Source organism: Ailuropoda melanoleuca, chromosome 8, assembly GCF_002007445.2.
Source record: "Ailuropoda melanoleuca isolate Jingjing chromosome 8, ASM200744v2, whole genome shotgun sequence".
Lineage (NCBI taxonomy): Eukaryota > Metazoa > Chordata > Mammalia > Carnivora > Ursidae > Ailuropoda > Ailuropoda melanoleuca.
This window is the reverse complement of record NC_048225.1, coordinates 8,522,446-8,537,956: the sequence shown is the minus strand read 5'-3', so window position 1 is coordinate 8,537,956 and position 15,511 is coordinate 8,522,446. Positions and strand designations below refer to the sequence as shown.

The window sequence follows — 15,511 nt, the reverse complement described above, 5'->3', positions numbered from 1 at the left end:
ACCCTTGCAACCCAGGAATAAACCCCACTTGATTGTGGTGAATGATTCTTTTAATGACTGTTGGATTCGATTTGCTAGTTATTTTGTTGAGAATTTTTGCATCCACGTTCATCAGGGATACTGGCCTGTAGTTTTTTTTTTTTAGTGGAATCTTTGCTTTTGGTATCAGGGTACTGCTGGCCTCATAGTATGAGTTTAGAAGTTTTCCTTCCAGGGGCGCCTGGGTGGGGCAGTCGTTAGGCGTCTGCCTTCGGCTCAGGGCGTGATCCCAGCATTCTGGGATGGAGCCCCACATCAGGCTTCTCAGCTAGGAGCCTTCTTCTTCCTCTCCCACTCCCCCTGCTTGTGTTCCCTCTCTCGCTGGCTGTCTCTATCTCTGTCAAATAAATAAATAAATAAAATCTTAAAAAAAAAAAAAGTTTTCCTTCCATTTCTAGTTTTTGGAATAGTTTGAGAATAATAGGTATTAACTCTTCTTTAAATGTTCGGCAGAACTCCCCTGTGAAGCCATCTGGCCCTGGACCTTTGTTTGTTGGGAGATTTTTGATTATGGATTCGATTTCTTTGCTGGTTATTGGTCTGTTCAAGTTTTCTATTTCTTCCTGTTTCAGTTTTGGTAGTTTCTATGTCTCTAGGAATTTATCCATTTCTTCCAGATTGTCCAATTTGTTGGCATATAATTTTCATAATATTCTTTTACAATCCTTTGTATTTCTGTGGTATTGGTTATTTCTTCTCTCACTTGTGATTTATTCAGGTCCTTTCTCTTTTCTTTTTGGTAAGTCTATGTAGGAGTTTATCAATTTTATTAATTTTTTTCAAAGAACCAGCTTCTGATTTCATTGATCTGTTGTACTGTTTTTTTAGTTTCCATATCAGTATTTCTGCTCTAATCTTTATTATTTCCCTCCTTCTGCTAGCTCTAGGCATCAGCTTTAAGGTTAGGGTGTTTGAGATTTTTCTTGCTTTTTGAGGTAGGCCTGTATTGCTATATACCTCCCTCTTAGAACTGCTTTTGCTGCAAACCCAAAGGTTTTGAACTGTTGTGTTTTCATTTTCATTTGTTTCCATGTGTCTTTTTTATTTCTTCTTTAATTTCCTGGTTGACCCATTCATTCTTTAGCAACACGTTGTTTAACCTCCATGTATTTGTGGCATTTCCAAGTTTTTTCTTGTGGCTGACTTCAAGTTTCACAGTGTTGTGGTCAAAAATATTCATGGCACAATCTCAATCTTTTTGTACTTGTTGAGGCCTGATTTGTGAACTAGTATGTGATCTATTTTGGAGAATGTCCCATGTGCACTTGAAAAGAATGTGTATTCTGCTGCTTTAGGATGAAATGTTCTGAATGTATGTTAAGTCCATCTGGTCCAAGGTGTCATTCAAAGCCATTGTTTCCTTGTTAATATTCTGTTTTGATGATGTGTCCATAGCTGTAAGTGGGGTGTCAAAATCCCCTGCTATTATTCTATCATTATCAATGAGTTTCTTTATGTTTGTTATAACATTTTACATATTTGGGTGCTCCGAAGCTGGGGGCATAAATATTTCCAATTGTTAGATCTTCTTGTTGGATGGTCCCTTTTATTATGATATAGTCCCCTTCTTTATCTCTTGTTATAATCTTTGATATAAGATCTTGTTCATCTGGTATAAGCATTGTTACTCTGGCTTGCTTTTGATGTCCATTTGCATGATAAATGTTTCTCCATCCCTCACTTCCACTTTTTTTTATTTTTTAACCTTAAGTAATCTCCACACCCAACGTGGAGCTCAAATCCCACAACCCCGAAAATAAGAGTCACATGCTCCACCCACTGAGCCAGCCAGGTGCCCCACTACCCCCTCACTTTCAATTTGCAGGTGTCCTCAGGTCTAAAGTGGGTCTCTTGTAGCCAGCATATAGATGGGTCTTGTTTTTTTATCCATTCTGACAACCTCTGTTTTGCTTGGAGCATTTATTTACCTAAGTAGTTAATGATACATATGTATTTAGTGCCATTCTATTACTTGTTTTGTCGTTGTTTCTGGAGAATTTTTCTTTGTTCCCTTCTTGTTTTTGTCACTTTTGGTCTTTCCTTACTACTCAAAGAATCCCCTTCAATATTTCTTGCAGATTGGTTTAGTGGTCACAAACCCCTTTAGTTTTTGTTTATCTGGGAAACGTACGTGTGTGTGTGTGTGTGTGTGTGTGTGTGTTTTAAGTAGGCTCCACACCTGGTGTGGAACCCAACTCGAGGCTTGAAGTCACAACCCTGAGATCAAGACCTGAGCTGAGATCGAGATAAGACACTTAAACGACTGAGCCACCCAGGTGCCTCGATCATCCAGGAAACTTTTTTCATTAAATTGTCTGGGAAACTGTCTCTTTTCTTTCTTCTTCTTCTTTTTTTTTTTTTAAGATTTATTTATTTATTTTAGAGAGAGAGGGAGAGAGAAGGAGGGCAGGGGCAGAAGGAGCGAGTCTTAAGCAGACTCCTCGCTGAATGCAGAGCCCGAAGCAGGGCTCAACGTCAGGACCCTGAGATCATAACCAGAGCTGAAACCAGGAGTCAGATGCTTAACCGGCTACAACACCCTAGTGCCCCTGTCTGAGAAACTCTTCATCTCTTCTTCTATTCTGAATGACAGCCTTGCTGGATAAAATGTTCTTGGCTGCAGATTTTTCCCATTCAGAGTGTTGAATATATCATGCCACTCTCTTCTGGCATGCCAAATTTCTGTGGAGAGATCTGCAGCTAACTTTATGGGTCTTCCCTCGTAAGTTAGGGACTTCTTTTGTCTTGCAGCTTTTAGGATTTTTTTTTTGATCACTATATTTTGCAAATTTGACTACAATATGTCTTGGTGTTGGTCTGCTTTTACTGATTTTGATGGGAGTTCTCTGTGCCTCCAGGATTTGGATGTCTGTCTTGTCCTCCTGACTACAGAAGTTTTCGGCTATTATTTCCTCAAATAAACCTTCTGCCCCTTTTTCTCTCTTCTTCTTCAGTGACTCCTATGATATGAATGTTATTACTTTTGATTGAGTCATTAGTTCCCTAAGTCCACTCTTGTGATCCATCATTATTCTTTTGTTCAGTTTCATTATTTTCCATAATTCTAGCTTCTATATCATTTATTTGTTCCTCTGCTTCTTCTATCCTAGTGGTCATTACATCCAGCTGGTTTTGAATCTCAGTTATTGAATTTTTCATTTCTGCCTGATTGCTTTCTTAACTCTTTTACTTCTGCAGGGTCTCCCTGATGTTTTCCATGCTTTTCTCAAGCCCAGCGTGTATCCTTATGATTGTTGCTTTAAATTCTCCACCAGGCATATCACTTTTATCTGTTTTGATTAGATCTCTGGCCGTGACCTTGTTCTTTCTTTTGGGATGAAGTCCTCCATCTTGGCATTTTGTCTAGGTCTCTGTCTTGCGTGTTAAAAAAAAAAGCCTGTTATATTTCCTGCTCCAGAGAGTAATGGCTTTATGAAGAAGAGGTCATATAGTACCTAGGGCCTGGCACTTCAGGGAGGGTCTCTAGTGTGCTGTGTGTACTCTGCTGCTGTGTCTTGGCTGCTCTATCAGTCAATCCTTGCCTGCAGTGGGCAGTGTTTGGACCTTGGTCAGAGTACGGCCAGTTTCAACCAGGTGTGCTCTGATCCATTTGTTAAATGAGACCTGATGCTACTTCCACTAGAACTGAAACTTTGAAGAACTCTATGGTCAGTAGATATGGTACAAGCAAGGATCTGTGCTGGTCTTCTGGGGAAGGGACCTGCTGCACTGGTTCTTAGGTGCACTTGCCTGAGAAAAGCAGTGCCAACAGAGCACAGTGGGATGGGACTTGGTGTAAGTAGCTTAGGCAGCAAGTGTTGGCACTGTGCTATTTACTCAAGTTGGTTTATGCTGAGGGGGTGGGGGAGGGAAATGGCACCCGCCAGTTCTTTTTCTCCCCAGAGAGGCAACACAATCTCTCAAAGATGTGCTCCAAGAAGAGCTAACAAGTCTCTCCCCATGTGCTTTAGGTGATCCTCAGATCGCACCATCCATCCTGGGGTTGCTTGCCTGCCTGTTCTCCAATAATAGGGCAGTGCCCTCAGGTCTCTATCGCAGCCAAGCCTATGGACCTCTAACACTCCAGTCTTTGAGCCCCGCTGGTTGCAAAAACTCACGAAAATCACCCCCTCTCATTTTCCCAGCCAATGGCTTTGGGGAAGTATTCTCCTTGTATGTATCCCTATGCTCTCCATTCTCTTGCCTCTCTTTGCAACAAGGGCTACCCTCCCCTCTGCAGTACCCATGATCCGTTTCTCCCCCAAACCACTCTTCCTCACTTCCTACCTTCCTTGATGTTGCCTCTTCTCTCCCTCTAGTTGTGCAGTTTGTTCTATCAGTCCTCACATTGATTTCTTGGATATTTGGAATGATCTGATAGTTTTCTAGCTGTGTTCAAGGGACGAGGCTAGGGTCCTCCTCCTGCCATCTTAGCTCCTGCCCTCCATAGCAAAGCTTTTTGAATGAGTTGTCCACAATGCTGTTTCTACTTCTCCATCCACTTTCTACTTTTCAGTCTACCTAGACAGGCTTCCACCACACCTCTGGTTTCAAACAACTTGTCAAGTCCCCATGTACCATCCTTGACTAAGTTCTGTTGATTCTGTCAAAAATGTATCTCGAAACTGTCCATTTCTTTCCATTTCACTCTGACAATGCTTGTCTAAGTCACCGCTGTCAGTTCCAGCAACAGTATCTTAACAGGGACGTTGCCTTTCATTTAATCCATTTGCACAAACAGCTTAAATGTTCTTTTAAAAATATAAGTAATTTTATGTCACTTCCTCTTAATCCTTTAGTAGCTTCCTGCTATGCTTTAAATAAAATTTCAAATTCTACCATGCCCTGTCAAGTCCTTGTTCTCACCCCTATGTTTCTTTCCAACCTCACCTCCTACCACTAGGCCCTCTGCTTGCTATGCTCCATTAACACTGGCCTCCTTTATGTTCCTCAAACATGCAAGCTCTCTCCCACTTCAGAATGTGTACTACTGGTCTCTCTGTTCCCAGTTCTTCACACAGTTGGTTCACAGCTGACTCCTTCTCATCTTTCAGATCGGATTAAATGTCAACTCATCAGAAAGATCTTCCCCAGGGGCGCCTGGGTGGCACAGCGGTTAAACGTCTGCCTTCAGCTCAGGGCGTGATCCCGGCGTTCTGGGATCGAGCCCCACATCAGGCTCCTCTGCTGGAAGCCTGCTTCTTCCTCTCCCACTCCCCCCGCTTGTGTTCCCTCTCTCGCTGGCTGTCTCTCTCTCTGTCGAATAAATAAATTAAAAATCTTAAAAAAAAAAAAAAAAAAAAAAAAAAAAAAAAAATTAAAAAAAAAAAAAAAAAAAAAAAAAAAAGAAAGATCTTCCCCAACCACCATAGCTAACAGCAGTCAGGCTGCACATATATTCACCTTGTCACTCAACAGCGTATCACTTGGTTTATTCTCTCTTAACATTTTGATCATCCTAGGTAATCACAAGTTATTTTCATTATTATAGCTAATACCTGTATATGCTTCCTATGTGCAGACATTGTTTAACTTAGTTCACCCTCAGAACCTATAAGGCATTATTTTTATATACAAATGAAGAAACTGAGACACAAAAGGTCACACAGATGTTGTACAGCAGAGCCAAGGTTCAAAACTGAGCATTCCAGCCCTGAAGTCCATACTCTTAACTACTATGCTGTACTCCCTTTATGTGTAACTCTTCATTTTTGTTAACATAAGCATTTAAAACTGAAATCGTGTCTGTTTTATGAACAACTGATGCATAGACAAGACTCAATGAATATTGGTTTAAATAATAGTCAATGAATCACCTACTCTAACTGCCTGATAAGAATATGGGGACTTTCCCACTTATTTCTGTGGTACAGCAGCCAGTGCTGCTAAGTATCTCATAAATGATCCTTCTTCACTTGTCTAAATTCTTTGGATATAATTATTAACCCAGTCCCCTCCTCTCCTTAAAATTTATTCCAGCTTACATTGCTGTCCCTAATTCTAGTCACATACACATAAAAAATGGCAATATACCAATGAAATAACATAAAAATGGAAAAGAGCATCTTCAAATATTGTTTAAGAATCCTCTGAAGGCCAAAAAATTTATAATATTCTATTCTTATTCTTTGGGGACTGCCTTGCCTTCTAACCACAAAATGGATAGTAGACAGATGATAACCAGCACTGAGTGCCCACAGCTGGACAACTAGGGAAATAAACAGTATCTAGATTCAAATTGGAATTTCAGTACTTAACAGAAAGGGAGATCCCTTAAGAGTATTTTCTTATCCAAAGAATGGTGAATGATACTTCTTACTTCAAGAAATGTCATCCTAAATGTGGCAATTCACCCATTAGTAGCCATCAAACCAGGCTTCAGGTTTAGTAATTTCCCCTTCTCCAAATAAGCATCTTAATTATCTTACGTTTCAGCTCAAAAATATTTATTTAAATGCCAAGCAGTAATACTAATATGAACAGAACTGACATTTACTGAGTACCTATTATACTTTAGATACTGTCCTAAGCCCTTTATGTGTTTTAATGTACACTAATATTTCAGTTTACGGATGGAAAAGCAGATGGTATAAGTAATACGTCTAGTAATTCACCTAAAGCCATATCACACAGATGATAAAGCCAGGAGTAAACCCCAGATGGTCTGATTCAAGACACCATGCTCTTATCAGTAAGCTATCTTTCCTTTGCCCTCAAGGAACTTCAGTTTTATATGAATTTTATTATTCAAAGTCATTTCAAGTCACCCCAGGTTTATGTTTTATGCTGTGTACTGCTAGATTCAGTCAGTCTTGCACCAACAGAGGTTTCTTATTACATAGTCAAGTCCTAAAACTCAATTCTGCCGAACAAGCACATTATACTTTCACTAAAAATTAAGCAGTTCCTATAAACTGAGAAAGAAAAAGCCTATCTACATTATATAGGCAGATCCTAGATGGACTAAATACAGTAAGTTTCCCTATCTGTGGTGGCAACAAAGGAGATTACTTCCCTCCCCCATCCTTTTCTGCACTATTCCAAAACAAGTGACTGTACAGCGTTGTCCTTGCAGGTTTTAAGAAGGAATCTCAAGTAAATTTTATCTTTACAACACCATTCCATAGAGACAAACTTACCTTTTACGTGTGTAAGATCAATCCCTTTCTCTGCTGCCAATTTCTTTGCAAGTGGGCTGACAAACAACCTTCCCCTGAGTCCAGCAGGAGTAGCTGGGCGGGTGGCTGAAGGTGTAGGTGCTAAAGGCTGGGGAGTTGGAGGAACAGGGGCCACCTTTTGAAAAAAGTTACAGACTGTTAATTCACCACTATAAAGACTGGCCTGAAAGATGAAGAGCTTACATTTATTAAGAAATCAAAATAACTTTTATCTATTTCCCAAAGATCACAATGCATATTTTTCCTCCTTAGACAACATAATATAGCAATATGAAGAGTAATAATACAACCTTATGTCAAAGACAGAACCACATTAAGTTACCTTACTCCCTGATAACATGGAGAGACATGAATTTAATACTGCTAACAGTATGCAATATACTTATAGACGTTCTTTACTTTCATATCTTGCTGTTTCGTTATTCTCATTCTCTTTCATGACTGTTTTTTTGTTTTTACTTAACTTCATTTCAAATAATAAATTATGCTGGAGGGTTCCATGCTGAAAGTACCTTAAGAAGTAACTACTACTTATCAGGTCCCACAAACGTAGGGAAGTCAGAAATCAAGTTTTCTCTGACAGAAATGTGTACTTAGTCTAAACTCACAGAACACCAACAAAAGCCTCGTCACAGTGTTACCTAGCCTGGCGTGCATACAAAGACATGTTAGATATGTAGTGTATATTGTATAGCACACAACGACAAAACTAGATTCTATGCAAAACAAGCCATGTTATGTCAAGGTTCTAATGTATTATAAAAATAAGCTTGACCCACTATCATAAGTGAATACCAAGAGTACTGACAGTAACAAAGATTTACTGACCCTCCAACAGTACGAGTCTGAACTACACGGGCCCACTTACACATGGATTTTTTACAGTACAGTACTGTAAATGTATTTTCTCTCCCTTACAATTTTTTTTTTTAAAGATTTTATTTATTTATTTGACAGAGAGACAGCCAACGAGAGAGGGAACACAAGCCGGGGGAGTGGGAGAGGAAGAAGCAGGCTCCCAACAGAGAAGCCTGATACGGGGCTCGATCCCAAAACGCCGGGATCACACCCTGAGCCGAAGGCAGGCACTTAACAACTGAGCCACCCAGGTGCCCCTCCCTTACAATTTTCTTAATAACATTTTCTCTATTATGCTTTAAGAATACGGCATATGATATGTATCATATACATATACTATACAAAATATCTGTTAATTGACTATCTACTGTGTATGTGGACAGTAAGGCTTCCAGCCAACAGCAGGCTTATTAGTAGTTAAATCTGGGTGGAATTCAAAGTTATACACAGATTTTCAAGCGTGCAGAGTTGGTGCCCCAGACCCCACGTTGTTCACGAACAACTGTATACAGTAATTTCCATATGCATATCTATACCTAAAGCAGAAAAAGAACATGTCACCTCAGCTTTGTTCTCAGCAGAACTCAAGACAGCAGGAGAAATAAAAAGCTACAAGGATCCAACAACTGACTATTAGGGGAATGGTGCCTGCCACATACCTTGCAGATCTCCACAAAAGCTCACTATCTCTCTCTTTTTTTTTAAGGTTTTTAAAATATTTTGAGTAATCTCTACACCCAATGTGGGGCTCAAACTCACAATCCCGACATCGGGAGTTGCAGGCTCCACCAACTGAGCCAGCCAGGCGCTCCTAACCATCTCCTTCCTTATTCAAAGATTCTGAGAGCTGGAAGGAACCTAGAATATCATCCACTCGAATCCCTTAGCTTAGAGATGAATAAGTAGTATTCCCTCAATTCTAAAAGCATACTTACCGGGGGTGGGGTAGATGGTGGTGCTTGTGGTTTTAAATCAGTTACTTCAGTTGGCCTATAGTCAGCAAATGCTGGTATATCTTCCTCTTTTTCTACAATGATACAAAGTGGAGTTCCTAGAGGGACATCTCTTGTGCCTTCAGGGATCAGGATTTTTGCCAGGTAACCCTCTTCCTGTACTTCAAAACCTTAAATAGAAAGACCATTATGGAATTTAAAGGACTCCACTATCCCACCAAACTCAAAGCATGGTTTTAAGTAAAAAACTCTTCTCCCTCTAACGAGCTATATAACCTTTTGTGAGTTAATGTCTCTGTGTCTCAGCTTCTTTAGCTACAAAATGGGGATTACAATAATACCTACCTCACAGGGATGTTATAAAAATTATTTTTTCTGAAGTAGTTAGAAACAATACCTGGTACAAAGTAAATACTAAACAAACAGCTGTTAAATAAAACTATGAAAGATTTAGACAGTAGTTAGTTCTGAACACTTTCTTAAAAGCATCTCTAAAAGGAAGCCACTATGCAGACCCACAAGACTCCAAGATGACATCAACTATACCAATATGGCATCAGTTGTACTTCCAAAAATCAGAACCACATGGATGTTAAATTAAAGGAGCTACTAGAATTGACAGTGATGTGGGATTATTCCCTTAAAGGTATCGTTGGAGTTTTTCAAAGAGGTTATTTGGTATTCAACTAAATATTTCAGTGTGAAGAAATACGGCATTACTAGGGTTTCTACGGTATTGACAACTTATGCTTTATTCAGCGATTGCTCTTCTGAGAAAGAACTCAAACACGAAGTGTTACAAAAGTAAAACTAAAAAAAGACCATGCAGAGAACAATTTTTGCCTTGCAGATCTCTTGGCTTTCTGCTGTGTTGTGCCCCTCCCCGACAAATACATCTTTGATGAATCCCTACCTTTTCCAGCTAAGAATTCATACCCAATAAAAGCTATGTTAAAAAAAAAAAAAAAAAAGACTCCAAGGCCACAAGACAGTTTAAAGAATTTGACGAAGGTAATGCTTCTCCAGTGACTATTAGAGTCTCTAGAATACCATCTCTATAGCAATTCCGGTATTCAAGTTAAAAGGCAAAGCAGATCTATTGTTACCAAGTCGTTTTGTTTGTTTCTAACCAACAGAATCCTTTCTTCTAATAAAATCTTTCGGTTGAAACACAATATACAAAAAGATAAAAAGGAGCTGTCCTGGTGGAAGCTGGGGAAAGGGGCAGGGCAAAGTAGAGTCCTGTTCATTAAGTCTCCTTTGCCCCCAGGTGCCATCAAGGAATCACGGGGTGTGAAGAACACAATCTAAAACCACCACTGCAGAGGATGCCCAGAATCGCCCACTACATCTCTGGGGACTGGACAGGAAAGAAACAGATCTACTAATATCTATAAATATTATCACCAATAGGTGGGCTTTGTTCTAAGCATAACAATGAATCAAAAAGGGAATATATGGAAATGCAATATGATGTGTGAACAGGTATATATATATATATTCTATTAGTCGTTCTCAAACTATGAAAGCAATCCAAACCATGGTTTGTTTTCCCTCGAAGTCATCTTAAATTCTTTGTCATTTTCCTGCCTTGAAAGTAATTTTCTCCTCTCTCCTTTTTCCCCCTTGCCCAATTTAAAGAATAGCCGTGCTGATATAGCTTCTCAGTAATATAATAAGACTAAGAAGCAAACTCTAGATAAAAATAATCTCTAAACTGACATATCCTTGATTCGTGAAGAGTGTAGCATGGAACTGACAAATTTCACTACGCACGCTTCTGTCATTACATAGCCTGTTCCAGGAAATGAATCCCCCAAATTAAAATTTTTCATGTTATCACTCACTCATTATAGGATAGGACGGCAATCCTCTTCCCTCATTGGAAAACTCAGTGCCTCAACCATTAAGAGCTGAAGAAATCTCACCTATAGTGGCCTTGTCAGTCTCTATCTCTGCCAATAAATCTCCTTCACTTAGCTTCTCACCCACTTTTTTTTCCCATCTCTGAACTGTGCCCATGGTCATGGTGGGAGAGAGGGCAGGAAGAACCACCTGTAGAAACAAACACATATTACTGCTTAATGCTAGGAAGCCTTGGACACAATGGCACTTAGGCAAGCTTCAATATTTTATGGAATGATAGTGACTGACGATCCAAATTCCCACCTGTCTGATGCCCACATAACAGCAAAAGATCAATGCCTCGATAGTGCCCTCCCAGCTGAACCACCCTTCAAATCCCAGGATCTACAGTATCAGTGATACTTTGACCTTCCCTCCTCCACCAAAGTTAAAAGCAAGGGGTAGACTAGAAAAGATTTCTTTCTAGACAGTCAAAATGAATTCCTCAATTACATATCTAAGCACAGAGTATCTTTTCATCTTTTTTATCACTTAGATTAAGTTAGAATTTTTCATTTTCACAGAATGATCTTGGTTTAGACTATTCCATTAAAATTTTGCTGTTTTCTGTGTTTAGCATCTACCTTTTCACTCAGAGGAAACTGCATTTCTCCCAAACTTCCCAGATACCTTTCCAAGATAAAAAAAAGAATATTATGTAAAATTATACACCAACAAACAAGAAATGGATAAATTACTAAAACATATAACCTTCTAAAACTAAATCAGGAAGAAACTGAAAATTTAAACAGACTGATCACTAGCAATGAAATTGAATCAGTAATCAAAAAACTCCCAACAAACAAAAGTCCAGCACCAGATGCCTTCCCAGGTAAATTTCACCAAATATCTAAAGAACAGTCAATACATATTCTACTCAACTATTGCAAAAACGAGGAAGAAAAGTTCCAAATTCATTCTACAAAGCCAGCTGTGATACCTAAACCACCAAAAACATGCAAACTAACTAACTACAGGCCAATATCTCTGATAAACACAGATGCAAAAATCCTTAACAAAATATTAACAAACTGAATCCAACAATACATTTAAAAAATTCACCACAATCAAGGGGACTTATTCCAGGGATGCAAGAGTGGTTCAATATTCATAAATCAATGTGATATATCACATTAGTAAGAGAAAAAATAAAAAACATATGATCATCTCAATAGATGCAAAAAAAGCATCTGACAAAGTACAACATCCATTCATGATAAAAACTCTCAACAAAGTGGGCATAGAAGGAACATACTCAACAAAATAAAGGCCTTATATGACAACCCTACAGCTAACATCATGCTCAATAGTGAAAAACTGAGAGATTTCCTTCTAAGATCAGGAACAAGGTAAGGATGTCCATTCTCACCACTTTCATTCAACGAAAGTACTGCAAGTCCTAGTCACAACCAATCTGACAAGAAAAAGAAAGAAAAGGCACCCAAATTGGTAAGAAAGAAAGAAACTTCAACTATTGCAGGAAAAAATAAATAAATAAAGGAAATAGTCACCTCCACCCCAACAAAATGTAAACATCCGACTGGCTGATCTCAATGAAACATTGCTTTGCTATTCATATGGCTTGTGTGTCCACTGAACTTGGATGCTTACCCAGTTACTATGGGTTTTGTTTGCTATCTTCCTAGTTTTGTTTTGTGTGTTTTTTTTTTAAAGATTTTATTTATTTGACAGAGAGGCAGCGAGAGAGGGAACACAAGCAGGGGGAGTGGGAGAGGGAGAAGCAGGATCTCTGCTGAGCAGGGAGCCCGATGCGGGCTCGATCCCAGAATGCTGGGATCATGACCTGAGCCGAAGGCAGACGCTTAATGACTGAGCTACCCAGGCGCCCCCTTCCTAGTTTTTTAAATGATTCTTTTTTTTTATGATTTTATTTATTTATTTGACAGAGATAGAGACAGCCAGCGAGAGAGGGAACACAAGCAGGGGGAGTGGGAGAGGAAGAAGCAGGCTCATAGTGGAGGAGCCTGATGTGGGGCTCGATCCCAGAACGCCGGGATCACGCCCTGAGCCGAAGGCAGACGCTCAACCGCTGTGCCACCCAGGCGCCCCCCTAGTTTTTTATATCTAATTAGCAAGAGGATTATTCTGAGAGGAAAATAATTTTAATGTCTTGGGAAAGAAGGAAAAAGAAAAACTTAGAACTCTAATTAGAAAATATTTTTAAAACGTTTTTCTTTTTTTTTTCCTTTCCTTTAAAGATTGTATTTATTTATTTGACAGAGATAGAGACAGCCAGCGAGAGAGGGAACACAAGCAGGGGTAGTGGGAGAGGAAGAAGCAGGCTTCCAGCAGAGGAACCTGATGTGGGGCTCGATCCCAGAACACCAGGATCACACCCTGAGCCAACGGCAGATGCTTAAGGACTGAGCCACCCAGGTGCCCCTAAAATGTTTTTCTTGCTCAGAATTTGTCATCTCCATCTACTTCTTAAAAACCAGTGGAGCTGATAATCTCTACACAGATCTTAAAAGATAATTAAGATACAACTGTTAACACTTGCACACAGAGCCACAGACATAAAATGAGAGAAATGAAGTGGGTCTTATGTAGTGAGATACAGTTTACTGAATAGGATGAAACAAATGTATGACCTGAACATCACACAAAACTTCACGAGTGGCTATTAATAAAAGACCATGGAGAAGAACATTATGTCCAAAAAAGAAAATGATTCCCATACAGAAATTTCTACAAATAAACTAAGTGAAAGAAAAGCTTTAGTCTTAATCCTTTAGAAAAAGGCCAGCTGCTTTTTTACCCATTTCCAATATCCAAAACACACAAATAAACATAGGATAACTGTAGTATCTGATGAACTCCTGTAGTTTCTTAGAAACGGATTTATTTAACAGAACCAACAGTGATTATATTTATTGCCTTCAACTCTTTTTTTAAGATTTTATTTATTTATCTGACAGAGAACAGAGAGACAGCCAGCGAGAGAGGGAACACAAGCAGAGGGAGTGGGAGAGGAAGAAGCAGGCTCCCAGCGGAGGAGCCTGATGTGGGGCTCGATCCCAGAACGCCAGGATCACGCCCTGAGCCAAAGGCAGACGCTTAACGACTGAGCCACCCAGGCGCCCCTATTGCCTTCAACTCTTTTGTCTCTTCTACACTCACACTCTATTGTCAGTTTCCTCATTTAGTAATATTACGCGACTAGTTCACCCACTCTTAGAAAATAAACACCACATGTCAAAGGAAAACATCAATTGGGGACTTGAGTCAATAGACAATACCAGAGGCCTACTAAATACTCTATTTATACAAGGAGTAGATATAAGTACAAATCATCCTCCAAATCTGATACAACGTTCTTGAATGAGAAATGCCAAGCATTATCCTATCTACTACACTGAGGCTGGGAAAGTTTAAAGGAATGCCCAAGTTCACACACCTGGAAATAATGACTAGGAATAAAATTGTCAATTTTCATGTTTCAATCCCTATGTACTTTCTTCTTTTTTTAATCTCTCTTTACTTTCAAATGACAAGACCTAGCCATAGTTAATGCCAGTTTCCAGGGTGTGATGGCCATATATGAAAAATAATGAATAATAAATTTTCTAGAGCAAAAACCCAGAGGCTGAGCCTCACCTGCATGTGAGTGGGATATGAGCTACCAGGAGCCTGAGCAGAAGGTGTAGGTGGTGAAGCAGGGGCAGGAGGGATTGGTGCTGCGGCTGCCTGTGGGGTAGGTGCTGCCGAGGAATCCAATGTGTAATTTTTAAAGGCCTCAATATCCTCAGGCCTATGGAAGAGAAAGAATGTGTAAGTACAGGGGGTCATAAAGCAGATTTAGCTCCTACAAAAGTTGTCTCAGAAGCCTTTAATTCCTACTTTCTCAATTCTGGGTCAAAACACTCCACTGAGAACCTGAGTTCCACAAATTACCAAGGTACTACTCACTTTTCAACTGTGATACAGATGATCGCTCCAACTGGAACATCTCTGGTACCTTCAGCAACCAGTATCTTTGCCATGTAACACTCCTCCAGGCTCTCAAATCCAACAGTGGCTTTATCAGTTTCAACCTTTTAACACAAAGCAGCAGCTTAGGCTTAATGCTACCAGCACAAAATTTATTAGACTGTGCCTAGAATCACACAGCTCAACAGTCATGTGAAGATAAAGCCTCTATTAATAAACCTGAAAGGAATTAGCTAAAAATCAGCCTGGCTAGCTGCTGACAACTTATCTAGCCAACCTTCTCTAATACCAATTTGTAAAAAAAAAAAACTTCTCAGTTTCTTAAGCAAAAGTGATAATTACCTATCCGGAAAGCTAACGCTCAGTTTAGCTAAGCCAGTTCCTTCTAACTCATTTCAATGTTTTAAATAACTTACCTCTGCAATCAGTTCACCCTCATTGATTTTTTCCCCTTCCTTTTTTTCCCAACGGGCTATGGTGCCTGCCTGCATTGTGGGGGAAAGAGAGGGCAATGGAACCTGGAGGAGAAAAAGGAGAAATACTAAATTTAGAAAACGCTATCTCTCAGTCTGGCTTAATGCTTCATTCAATTATATGTAATGAGTGTACTGAGTCCCGTCCCACGCT

The 15,511-nt window shown here is 39.6% G+C and overlaps 1 protein-coding gene across 1 annotated transcript in view; it reads right to left on the bottom strand.

Moving 5' to 3' along the window:
- The window catches only part of DLAT (dihydrolipoamide S-acetyltransferase), a 32,322-nt gene that overhangs the window by 15,989 nt on the left and 822 nt on the right, over positions 1-15,511 (bottom strand). The window contains exons 2-7 of the mRNA XM_019801654.2: positions 15,301-15,402; positions 14,864-14,988; positions 14,552-14,705; positions 10,957-11,083; positions 9,011-9,198; positions 7,179-7,332 (exon numbers count right to left, since the gene is read on the bottom strand). Coding sequence (XP_019657213.1) covers positions 7,179-7,332; positions 9,011-9,198; positions 10,957-11,083; positions 14,552-14,705; positions 14,864-14,988; positions 15,301-15,402 — 850 coding nt within the window. The remainder of the gene's footprint in view (positions 1-7,178; positions 7,333-9,010; positions 9,199-10,956; positions 11,084-14,551; positions 14,706-14,863; positions 14,989-15,300; positions 15,403-15,511) is intronic.